The sequence below is a fragment of the Protopterus annectens genome, chromosome 8.part0 (genome assembly GCF_019279795.1).
Source record: "Protopterus annectens isolate FY-2018-M chromosome 8.part0, PAN1.0, whole genome shotgun sequence".
NCBI classification, from domain to species: Eukaryota; Metazoa; Chordata; order Ceratodontiformes; family Protopteridae; genus Protopterus; species Protopterus annectens.
The window spans coordinates 80,396,654-80,409,708 of NC_056741.1; the positions used below are offsets into that span (position 1 = coordinate 80,396,654).

The 13,055-nt window shown below is 43.9% G+C and overlaps 1 protein-coding gene across 3 annotated transcripts in view; it reads left to right on the plus strand.

Annotated features, from left to right (window-relative positions):
- Window positions 1–10,675, plus strand: part of LOC122808660 (alpha-1,4-N-acetylglucosaminyltransferase-like) — a 424,824-nt gene extending 414,149 nt beyond the window's left edge. For all 3 annotated transcript variants that reach the window (XM_044079635.1, XM_044079633.1, XM_044079634.1), the window contains one exon: window positions 9,616–10,675. In XM_044079635.1, coding sequence (XP_043935570.1) covers window positions 9,616–10,209 — 594 coding nt within the window. In that variant the 3' untranslated portion in view covers window positions 10,210–10,675. The remainder of the gene's footprint in view (window positions 1–9,615) is intronic.
- Window positions 10,676–13,055: the final 2,380 nt, after the last annotated feature.

Genomic DNA, 13,055 nt, shown 5'->3' on the forward strand with positions numbered 1-13,055 from the left:
GGAAGTTGTTAACTTCTCTGGGGTAAATCACATCTTGTACCCTGCCAATAAATTGTATTCCTGGGAGCAAGCTTGAATACAACTTCCAAGATGGCCTGCCTTACACCAGAGAAACAAGTTCATTTGACAGCCTACTTCAAACTACTGGCCACAAAGACTTGGCTATCTGCAAGAAAAATGCTGCAAACCCTGGGGTTCATGGCCTTCTGCATTCTACTAATTCCATATGCAAGACTGCATATGAAGAAACTACAATGGTATCTAAAACGCCTATGGTGTCAACATGCTCGGATCTAGAATCAATTATTCCTATCATACCTTATCTACAGATAGTTCCTTTGGTGGGCAGAGGCCTGCCACCAAAACAAGGGACTGCCATTCACTCTACCCCCTGCCACCCAAGCCCTAACAGACACATCAGACTATGCATGGGAGGGCTCACTTGGCAAGGAAGTGCATTCAGGGCAAATGGAACCCAAGTCAAATGCACCTGCATATCAATCAAAAAGAAATGTTAGGTGTACAGAATGCTCTGACAGCATTCAAGGACCACATTCTTCCAGGACAATTATTGGTAAAGACTGACAACACCACTGTTATGTGGTACATAAACAAGCATGGAGGGACCCACTCATATCCTCTCTGCAGACTAGCCATGGCTCTGTGGAATAGAGCCTTGAGCTACCAGGTGCACCTACAGGCTCCATTCCTGCCAGGAAAGCTAAATACAGTGGCAGACAACCTAAGCAGAAATCTCATGGTCCCTCACGAGTGGAAACTGGAACCAAATATATTCAGCATGTTGAGAAACAAATGGGGGAGCCCAGAGATAGACCTGTTTGCCTCCCCCCAGACTTCCCACAAACCAGCTTGGAAAGTGGATGCCCTGTCCTTCACCTGGAAAAACCTATCAGTTTATGCCTTTCCCCCTCTGCCTCTCCTCTCCAAGGTACTACTAAAGATCAAACAGGACAAACCAAGGACAATACTGATTGCACCAGACTGGCCACGCCAACACTGGTGTACCTCCTCTTGCGCAGTGTCACTGCTGGCACCATGGCACCTGTTTCAGACTCCTGCCCTGCTGCCCCAGATAGCTGGGCCAGATTCTGCAGCCACAGCTTCAAACCCTGAATCTGGCAGCCTGGCTAAACCTGATCTCTCTGTTACCATCCCTCAGTAAGCAAGTGATGGATGTCATTTTGGAGGCAAGGAGGCCTAGTACTAGAAAATCCTATGCTGAAAAATGGAAATGATTCTGTTCCTGGAACCAAACTCAAGGGATGGGCACAGCAGCGCCCAAGTTACCTCAGATTCTTCAATACATAACTGAGATGCTTTACAAGGGCCTTTCCTTTTCCTCCATCAAAATTCATGCCTCAGCCATTTCAGCTCATTACAATACAGAACTACCCCTCTTCTCTTATCCTCTGCCGAAGCAGTTCCTCAGAGGGGCCAAAAACATAAGGCCACCCAGGAGAGCCCCTACTCCAGCCTGGGACCTTAACTTTGTACTGGAAAAGCTCACTTGACCTCCCTTTGAGCCAGCTGCAAATGCAGAGTTGAAATTCCTTTCTTGGAAAATGGCCTTCCTTCTAGCCATCACTTCAGCAAGAAGGGTGTCTGAATTACAGGCTCTCATTGCAGTGGAGCCTTTCATCATCTTTCATGCGGACAGGGTGTCCCTCAGGACCAATCCCTCCTTCATGGCCAAGGTGGTATCCAGCGTGGCCCTTAATCAGTCCATTCATTTGCCAACCTTCTTTTTTGAATCCACAGAACAAAGGGAATGAATACTGCACTCTTTAGATGTGCATAGACAGCTTAGATTTTATTTGGACAGGTCTAAACCTCAAAGGAAATCTGAACAACTGCTGGTTGCATTTGCTGCAGGGGCAGAGGGTAACACCATTTCAAAGCAAACCATTTCTAAGTGGATAGGCCACTGCATTCATTTCTGCTATAAGCACCATGGAAAACCTACCCCACAGGGATAAGACCACATTCAACCAGGGCTGCATCTACCTCTACAGCCTTTCTCAGAGGTGTCCGTACCAGGGACATCCTAGAAGCTGCTACCTGGAGTTCTGTACATACCTTCACCAAGCATTGCTACTTGCCACATTTTTCTAAATCCAGAGCTGGCTTTGCCACTGCAGTCTTGCAGGGCCTTCTAGCTGGTCCTAATGCTATCTAATTACCTCCTCCCATCCTTACCTTTGGGAATCTACCCAAATGTGATGACTGCAACAGTGAAACACGAAGAACATAGTACAGTTGTGTACACTTACCATAAATTTATATGTTCGAGTGTATTCACTGTTGCAGTCCTGGTTACCCTCCCTTCAGACCCCTGACTTCTATTGACTATACGTCTATTCTTGTTTGCTTTGCTTAAAGCTTTTTGGTGTATTTGCTTTTTTGTTGGAGGTGTAACTTTGTATGTAATTCCTTCCCATTATGGGGATACCTGACATTTGGGGCAAGAAAAACTGATCGGCTGCATGCTTTATACCTCTGACTACCTGACGTCATGGAAGATTAGATACCATCTGACGCAGGACCCAAGACTTTGATAAATCAGGCCAACTGAGGGCTACTACAAGCAAATAACCCAAATGTGATGACTGCAGCAGTGAATACATTCTAACATCTACATTTATGGTAAGTACAATACTGTACTTTGTGAAGCTCGTTGCATGTGAGAAACATTTCTACAAGCACCCAGCTCATTTCCAGTTGAACAGGGTTCTTGTCTCAAACAGAAGTAAATCTCTTATTAACCAAAAGTTTTATATAAAAATGATGTATTTTGACACTGTATATTATCAACCAGCATACTTGCTGTTAATCTGCTGCATTAGTGTTTGGCAGTTTGACACAAGGAATTCATCTTGCAGCCCTGTATTTAGTTTCCTGTTTTAATTTGCTTACTGTGCGATTCTGAGCAAATGTGGCTCCCTTGTCTCTAATGAACAGAGGATGAAAGTAAGTAAATTACTTCCCAGCTAGCACACTCCTCCCCCACATATCCTGTAGCTACCGCTTTACTGACATATACCCCACTGTATAGGCATCCGAGGTACATGAAGGGACAAAACTCTGGGCATGGGGCAAGTCTTGCACAGCTTGGCTTATAAAGAGCCTGGTGGTCATTAGCCTAGTATACACATATGAACTTGTATTCAGTCATGTAAAAAACACATCCCTTGTGCCTACTTGGGTTTACTCTGTTAAAATGTGTTTGCTAGAGATGTGTTAAAGCTGTCCGAACGTTGCTGCAAGTTCTTTGTTAGTTATGATGTCCATATGACTTGCCATTCATCTTTTTACAGTGGGTGAAGGATTTGAAGGTGTACTAATGGGGTGCTGCAAAGACTGACCCCTGAAAGACTTGTGCAGAAGTTGCTACATTACTGAGGATGTTCATCGTGTTTCACTGTTGCAGTCATCACTGTAGGGTTCTTCCTGCCGGCAGGCAGCCCTCGGTCGGCCAGAATCCCAAAGTCTGGGTCCGGCGTTGTCTGTGTACTCATCCTCCCTGACATCAGTGCGCCAGGGGTACAAAGCTCCCAGCCGACGCCATGTTCTCCAGTCTTTCTTGCCGTGCGGTGGAAGCAGTTCGCAAGTGCCGTGTGGTGGAAGCAGTTCGCAAGTGCCGGTCGGCTGACTCCTGTTATTTTTGGTGCTTCATACCGAAGACATTCTTCTTTTCAAAGCTAAGTACCCCGTTGGGGAAACTTTTTTTCTTGCTCCAGACAGATGTCAGAAAAAGTTAACAATTGTATTTCATGTGGGAAGCAAATACCTCATAAGGATTTTCACTCTTACTGTATTCCTTGTCTAGGCCCTGACCACGATGTAGTTAGTTGTAGGTTTTGTGCTAGATTTAATCAACGTACTATTAAACAGAGATACGATTTTGCCTTTCATTACTTTGGGAGGCGATTTAATTATAACATGTCATCGGACACGCTTCCGACTACCGGAGTTCATAAAAGGCGCAAGGATAAGGAGAGGCCTCCGAGGTCCAAATCAGACGACAGTTTACAATCAGAGCCAGCTGCCGGTTCGGCCATCAGTGAGGTGCTTTCACAGCCCCTGTCATCTGCCATTACAGAACCGCTTGCCGAAATTGACTCACACGAGGAGCCAACTAGGCCTTCGGATACTCCAGGTGCAGGACCTTCAGATAATGCTCCCTCGGATGGGTCCAGAGCCGCTGTGCAGGTACCGGCTTCCAAGGGGGTTTTCAGGCCTACGCAGCTTCAGGTAAAGACAAAGACTCCTTCTAAAACAAAGACTCAAGCCCAGGCCTCCTCTGATCTGGGACCTAAATCTCAAAAACAAATGCTTAAAATGGCAGAGGACTTGCTAACCATGATTAGAGGTTCCCATCCCCCTCCAGACAAAAGGCCAAGACAAGAATTTGGATTATGAATCCTCTGATCAGGTATCTATCTCTTCAGTGTCTTCCTCTGAACAGGATTATACTTTCCCTCCTTATGAGAATTCTGATGTTGAGGAATCCATTCCTTCAGCTTCTCATGAGGATTATTCTTTTGGGGAAACTTTACATGGCATGAGGGAACATTTTCACTGGGAAGGTCAGGAGTACTCTGAATCTAAGAGAAGGCTTAGGGATTTCCTTCTTCTTCCCCAACACAGACTCCTGGCTATTCCTCCTATTTTGGATATTGTGGATGATGTCTTTTCTGAGTCTAATTTAACTCCTGACTCCTTTCCTCTGGCCCCTGCTAAGCCTGATAGATATTACAGAATCCCTGACTCCCACCAGTTTCTATTTAAAAATCCTACTGCTGATCCAGAAACCATTTCTCAGGGACCTAAGGGTGTTATGGCCGCCACTGCTAAGGACCCTATTCCATCAGATAAGGATTCTAGAGCTTTGGAGAGGTGGGGCAAAAAAGTGTACACTTCTGCTACTTTATCTATTATGGCTTTAAATTGTCAATTTCATATGTTGAAATATCAGCAATACCTTTTGTTTGTTATGAAACAAACTGTGTACCATTTCTGCATGTGCAGACAATAAGGAATTACAAGATTTGATGCATGCTACTGAGCAGGTGGGGAAACATACCTTACACTGTGGTTTTGATGCTTTGGAGGCCTCTTGCAGGGCGGCTGCCACTGGCACGGTCATTAGAAGGCATGCTTGGTTAAAGGAACAAAATCTGCCTGATCAAGTAAAAGCAAAATTACTGGATGCTCCTGTTCAACATAATGTTTTGTTTGGGTCTAAGGCTGAAGAGGTTATAAAGAAAATGGAGGATAAGGCAAAATCCATGCAAACGGTTAAGGATTTCTTACAAGTATAGCCTCCTAGATTTTGCAGAAATTAGCCAGCTAAAAATTGGTCCTTTCCCAGCTCTGATAGGCCTCAGAGGGGTAGATATAGGTGCCCCAGAGGGAGGGCACAAGCAGAGACCTCTTATAGACCTAGACAGTGGAGTGCTTCCACCCCCAAGGGTGGAGAAGATAGGTCTCAACCTTGTAGGAAACAGGCTCAATGACTCCCCCTGCATGGCTCCAGGAATCTCTTTCCTGGAAGCTCCTCTGGGAGGAAAACTTTCTCTTTTTCACCGAAATTGGACTTGCATAACCCAAGACAAGTGGGTTCTAGATGTAGTTTTAAGAGGTTACAAATTCCACTTTCACACCTTACCAAAACCAAACGGATGGCCAGACCTACCAAAAACTCAGTGGAGAGAGGCATTAAATCAGGTGAGGTCCCTCATGGCTGTGAGGGCCATAGAACTGGTTCCAAATTCAGAGACGGAATAAGGCTTTTATTCAAGACTCTTTCTAGTTCCCAGAAAGCAAAATACTTGGAGACACATCCTGGATTTGTCAGTCTTAAATACTTTCCTGGAGATACCAAAGTTCAAGATGCTTAGTCTGCAGCAGCTCCTGCCAATGTTGAGCAAAAATGCATGGATGGTGATATTGGACTTAAAGGAGGCTTACCTACACATACCTACACATTCCTATCAGACAGGAGTGCAGAAGATGTCTCGGGTTCAAGGCAGGCTCGAAACATTACCAATTCTCTGCGCTGCCCTTTGGCTTGCCTACTGCGCCCAGGGTCTTTACCAAGTGCCTGGCACCAGTAGTAGCTTACTGCAGACTCAAGGGGATTCAAATTTACCCTTATCTGGATGACTGCCTTATTCAAGCAGACAGCAAGGACATTTTACTCCAGCACCTGGAATTTGTTCAGAATCTACTTATGTACCTGGGATTCACTGTGAACGTAAAAAATCAAATTTGGCACCCACTCAACAGATAACTTTCCTGGGTGCTCTCTTAAACACAACAACCCAGATGGCATTCCTGATGCCAGAAAAACAACTACAGCTGGCTTCAACTTTCAAAAGCCTGGCATTAATGTCTCCACTAACTGCAAGGAAATTCCTGCAGGCTTTGGGTTACATGGCATCCTGCATCCTACTCGTACCATATGCAAGACTGCATATGAGGAAGATACAATGGTACCTAAAAAGCATATGGTCCCAGCATTGTCACAGTGTGGAAACAGTGATTGCTGTCTTGCCTTGCCTGCAAAAGGAATTCCATTGGTGGGCCACTGCATGTCTTCAAAACAAAGGGAAAGCCTTCAGTCTACCTCCAGCCTACCAAGTGATAACCATGGACGCCTCGGATATGCATGGTGAGCCCACTTGCAGGGGAAAGGCCTGCAAGGTTTTTGGACAGAGGATCAGAAGCCTCTACATACCAATTTAAAAGAGATGTTAGCTGTGCAGAATGCCCTCTTGGCTTTCAGGGATTTTTTACAGCCAGGGCAGCTACTGATACAGACAGACAACACCACAGTTATGTGGTACATAAGCAAGGGGGTTCACACTCCTACCCCCTTTGCAGACTAGCAATGACTCTCTGGAACACAGCACTAGCTTGCAAAGTGGACCTACAAGCTCAATTCCTGCCAGGGAAACAAAACACTCTGGCAGACAGCCTGAGCAGGAACCTGTCAGACCCACACGAGTGGATGCTAGACAACCAAATATTCAGGATGATTACAGAAGCCTGCCCGGACATAGATCTATTTGCATCTTCCCCACAACTACCAGTTACAGACTTTTTGCACAAGGACATATCACAAGCTAGCATGGAAAGTGGATGCTCTCTCATTCAGTTGGAGGAACCTCTCTGGGTATGCCTTTCCACCACTACCTCTTCTACCCAAGGGTGTTATTAAAAATAAAATGGGACAAACCAAAGCTGATCTTACTAGCCCCAAATTGGCCTCAACAATTTTCGTACTCAACTGATAAATCTATCCCAGGAACCTCCTTGGATTCTTACCTCAGATACCAAATCTTTTGTCTCAACATCAGGGCCAGGTCCTGCACTCTCATATCAAAACTCGCAGCCTGGCGTATTCAGGGTCTATAATTAATCCTACCCTTTCCAAACAGGTCATGGATGTTATCTTAGAAGCCAGAAGGCCTAGCACTAAGAAATCTTATGAAGGTAAATGGAAGAGATTTTGCACCTGGATGCATGCTCAGGAATCGGATCCTCACATTCCAAATATTTCATTGATTTTACATTACCTAACGGATATATGTTGCATAAGGGTTTATCTTTTTCCTCCATAAAAATACATGCCTCCAGTATCTCTGCACATTATAATACAGATCCTCCAATTTTTTCACATCCACTTCTGAAACAATATCTCAGAGGAGCAAAGAATTTAAGGCCCCCTAGGACTCCACTCATTCCTGCCTGGGACCTCAATTATGTCCTGGAAAAACTTACTCTGCCTCCTTTTGAGCCTGCTGCCACATCTGATATAAAGTATTTATCTTGGAAGACTGTTATCCTACTGGCTTTAACTTCAGCCAGGAGAGTCTTGGAGTTACAAGCGCTCACGGCTGTGGAACCTTACATTATTTTTCATCAAGACGGGGTTTCTTTGAGGACTAACCCTACTTTCATGCATAAAGTGGTTTCTAAAGTGGCTTTAAACCAAACTATTCACCTGTCAACTTTTTTCCCTAATCCACAAAATAAGGGGGAGAGGATCTTGCATTCTTTGGACGTGCACAGGCAGCTTCGCTTTTACCTGAACAGAACCAAGGATATCAGGAAAACAGAACAGCTGTTTGTTTCTTATGCAGCAAATTTCTTTAAATTTTGAAACAATTTTAATTAATTAACTGATGGCAAATGTTATATATATAGTGTTAATTGAATGTACTGACTGTCTGATGAAGTCGAGAATTTGACGAAAACGCACATTGTCTACTATTAGAGGATTAAGGCGTTTACACATTTATATGGTTGGCTTTTGCCTTGTTCACTTGGTTTTTGCAATAAAAGTGCTTTGGCTGACTTCCTGGTGGTGAAAAAGGGTTGGGAGGGTGGCCTAATGGTTAAAGTGTTTGCCTTACAAACACAAGGTGCAGGGTTTGAGTCTCACAAGGGATAATTGGCTAAGCTTAAAATGGCTCGCAAGGGCAGTTAGCTTAGTAATAATCTATGAATCTATGAAAAGTTTCATTTCGTGACTGCCTTTTGACTTGGTTATAGTTGGTTTGCGGATCCAATATTTTGTTCTGGTATGCAGCAAATTCCCAAAGCAAAGCTATTTCAAAACAGTCCATTTCTAAATGGATTGCTCATGGAATCAGATTTTGTTACTCATCATGGAAAGCAAATCCCAGGAAAAATTAGGACACACTCTACCAGAGCTGCTGCTACTCCAGCTGCCTTTCTCAGGGGAGTCCCTACCAAAGATATTTTGGAAGCTGCAACTTGGAGTTCAGTGCATACTTTCTTTAAGCACTATAATCTCCCTCTTTATTCTAAGTCTAGGGCAGGCTTTGCTTCTGCAGTCTTGCAAGGCCTTCTAGCCACCCCTTCTACTCAATAACCACCACCCTTAATCTCAGCTTTGGGATTCAACCCTCCAGTGATGACTGCAACAGTGAAGCATGATGAATATAGTACAGTTGTGTACACTTACCATAACTGTAGATGTTCGAGTGTCTTCACTGTTGCAGTCTGGGTTACCCACCCTCCTGTCCCCTCTTATACTTTTATTGGTGTGGTTCCCTGCTTCACCCTTCTTCTGAGGTGTATTTGCTACCGGGTATGGGGTTTGTTGTATGTTACATTTTTGTTTTACTTTTAGCCTTTACTTTTGGGCACCTGACATCTGGGTAAGAAAAAACTGGAGAACATGGCATCAGCTGGGAGCTTTGTACCCCTGGAGCACTGACGTCAGGGAGGGTGAGTACACAGCCAACGCTGGACCCAGACTTTGGGATTCTGGCCGACCGAGGGCTGCCTGCCGGCAGGAAGAACCCTACAGTGATGACTGCAACAGTGAAGACACTCTAACATCTACATTTATGGTAAGTGTACACAACTGTACTTTTTGTGCTTCATTTATCTGACATATATAGTGAAAACCTTTCTGTTCCTCAGTTGTTTTCTAGACCATTTTTAATGTTTCAGTTTTACTTTAGTATGAAACATTAGTTGAGTTATCAAATTAGTTGCCCTTACCACATAAATGTTTGCAGAAGTAGTAGTGTAATTTTTTGTTGTCTTTTATTTTAGGTCAACCCTGAACAGGAGACGTACTGGCCTCATGTTCAGTCGGATGCTTTCAGATATGCATTGCTTTGGCAGAATGGAGGTATATACATGGACACTGATGTCATATCATTTAAGCCCATACCAGAAGCAAACTTTCTGGGCTTTGAATCTACAACTGCAATTAACGGAGCTGTTTTAGGTTCTAAAGACCATCACCCTTTCTTGGATGCCTGCATGAAAGACTTTGTTACTAATTATGAAGGGAGTGCCTGGGGACACCAGGGCCCCCTTCTCCTAACCCGTGTTCTCCAAAGATTGTGCAATTTTACTGAATGGGATCCTGATAAGGACTTAATGTGTACCTCTCAGAAGTTTATTATTTTTAAAAGTTCACGTTTGTACCCTATTCCGTACTATAACTGGAAGTTGTTTTACAATACATCAGATAATCTTTCTATTTTCAGTGACTCTTATGCAACGCATGTATGGAATCAAATGAACCAATGGGATGAGAACGAAAAGAGGAGGATGAAAGTTGGAGATCGATCTTTACTAGAAAATATCTTTAAGCTTCGCTGTCAGTTAACCTATGCCGAGCTGTACACCTGGTCATGAGAGACGCATCGCTGTCAGTTAACCTATGCCAAGCTCTACACCTGGTCATGAGAGAGACACTGTCATTTTACGTGAACATTCTACAGGTTTACAAATTCTCAGACAGGTGTTGAGCTGTTCCTTTGAGGACGGAAGTGTTGATTAATCCTAGGATTATGGAGATTGAGTTTGCTGTGCTCCTCCGTGAGTTTTCCATGGCAGTTAATGACTTGAGTTACATTGACAGAAATATAGTATTAAAATTACATAAGTGCTGAAGCAAAGTCCTTTTTTTTGCCATAGTCTGAGCTTGTGAAGGCAGTGGCAAGTTTAGAGTGCGTTGTGACTGATTACTGTCTGCATAGATCATGTGAAGTTGAAATAACTGCTTGTGCACTGTCACATATCTATATTTTTTATCAGCACTGGAATTTATTTTTTAAGAGTTTTATAAAATAAAGTGCTGCAAATTTCTCTCTAACTGAAACCATTGCCTCATGTGTCTCTATTTACCTGTTATATGATGCTGTCATTTTTAGTAGTCAGAAATGTGTTTGAAGATTCTGTTTCTGTTTCCGAATTGTATGAGAGAGATTAGTTTGTGATTTTAAACTTCATATTTTAATCTTTGTTTCATGGCTATTTTATTCTTTGTTTCATAACTGGATACTGCCTATGGGCAGAAAATGTCATTTGTACATGCTTGATTTATCTGTGTCAAGTAATTTGAATTCCTGCAACTTGACAGTTTCCAGATTAAATGTATAGAGCTTTACATCCTCAAAGCAGGAAATTAACTACTTAAGCAATTAAGCTGATCTAGTGTAGGTCATGGCTGAAAAATGGATGCTGAAATTTCTACAAAGCAGTGACGTATACTTTGGTAAGTGTGAAAGTGAGCAAGTCTACAGGTTGTCTTCAACCATTGTTAATAACATGTAATTTAATAAGTGTGCTTTAAACAAGGCATGAGTTTATTGAGGAGTGCATACCCTTGATGTTCTTCGTCTCCCATTGCTGCAGTCCTTACATATGGGTATTCCGCTGTCCACAATCGGCCCGAATACCAAAGGGCTAGAACCGGCGTCGGTCATCGGCGCCCGAGACTGACGTCAGTACGTGCCAGTACAAATGCGCATGACCGACGCGATATACTCAGTCTTTCTTGCCGCGTGGTCCTAAGCAGAAGCAGCCTTTTGCAAGTGCCATTCGGCGTTCTGGAATTGTCGGTTTTTGAGTTTCAGACCGGAGACCAAGTTGGGCTAAGTACCCCGTTGGGGACACTTTTGTCTTTTTCTTGCCTCAGTATTGACGGATGTCAGAAAAAGTTAATAACTGTATTTCTTGTGGGAAACAGATTCCTCATAGGGATTACCATTCACTCTGTATTCCTTGTTTAGGGCCTGAGCACGATGTGGTTGGGTGTCGCTTTTGTGCTACTTTTAACAAGCGTACTATTAAACGTCGGTTGGACTGTGCTAAGCTTGTGTTTGGTAAACGTTGTAATTACAACATGCCGTCGGATTCTCCGACGCCTGGTTCTTCTAAGAAATGCAAAGAGAAGGCTTTGCGGTCCAAACAGGATGAGTCGTCCACCCCGGACGCCGGTTCTGTAGAACCACCGATTACTTCAGCGGCTCCTTCTGAAAGTTTACCTGAGTCTCAAGGGGAGCCTTTGTTACTACAGGAAGTGGCTTCTCCTGTGTTAGGCCAGGCTGAGGGTGCTTCTCAGATGTCGGTGGTTCCCTCCCCTCATAGGGTAGTTAGGCCTCCTCCTTCTCAAAGCAAAAGCCATTCTAAGTCTAAGTCGGCCCCTGCTGGTGCTAGTCCCCAGGGTCCAGCTCCTAGGAAGCACATGTTAAAGATGGCTGAAGATTTGATAACTTTAATTAGGGGTTCTATGCCCCCCCCTGAGAAGAGGCCCAGGGTACAGACAGAGTTGGAGGGTTTGGTTCAGTCTTCCAATGAGTCAGATTCTTCTGTGGAAGAACTTCAGGATTTCCCTCCCTATTCTGATTCGGAGGCTGAGGACACTACTCCCCTCTGCGTCCCCTCCAGAAGTTTTTTCTTTCTCTGAGACTTTGCATTTCATGAGGGAACATTTCAAATGGGAAGGCCAGGATTATTCTGATTCTCGTAAAAGGCTTAGAGAATTCTTGTTTTTGCCTCAGCATAGGCCCTTGGCTATTCCTCCTGTACTGGATGTTGTCCAGGATGTATTTTCTGAGGCTGCCCTTAACCCAGATTCTCTGCCTCCTGCCCCGGTTAAACCAGATAGATACTACAGGGTTCTGGAAGCTCACAAGTACTTATATAAGAGTCCTAGGGCTGATCCAGAAACTATTACTCAAGGCCCCAAAGGTGTTAGGGCTTCTGTGGTTAAGAATCCAGTTCCTCTGGACAAAGATGCTAGGGCCCTGGATAGGTGGGGTAAAAAACTGTATACCTCTTCTACTTTGGCTATGAGAGCTTTAAATTGTCAGTTTCATATGCTCAGGTATCAAAATTATTTGCTGGGCCAATTGAAATGTAAAGTAGATGCTTTAGCTGAAGGTATTGAATGTAAGGAGCTTCAGGATTTAGTGCATGCTTCAGACCAAGTTGGTAAGCATTCTTTGCAGTGTGGTTTTGATGCTTTACAGGCTTCTTCCAGGGTGGCTGCTGCTAGTTCAGTTGTTCGCAGGCATGCCTGGCTTAAAGATCAGACCTTGTCAGAGCATGTTAAGGCTCGAATTATGGATGCTCCCCTGCAATCTGATGTTCTTTTTGGCCCTCCAGTAGAGTCAGTTTTGAAAAAAATGGAGGAAAAAGCTAAGTCTATGCAGACGGTTAAGGACTTTTACAGGTTCAGCCCCTAAGTTCAGTAG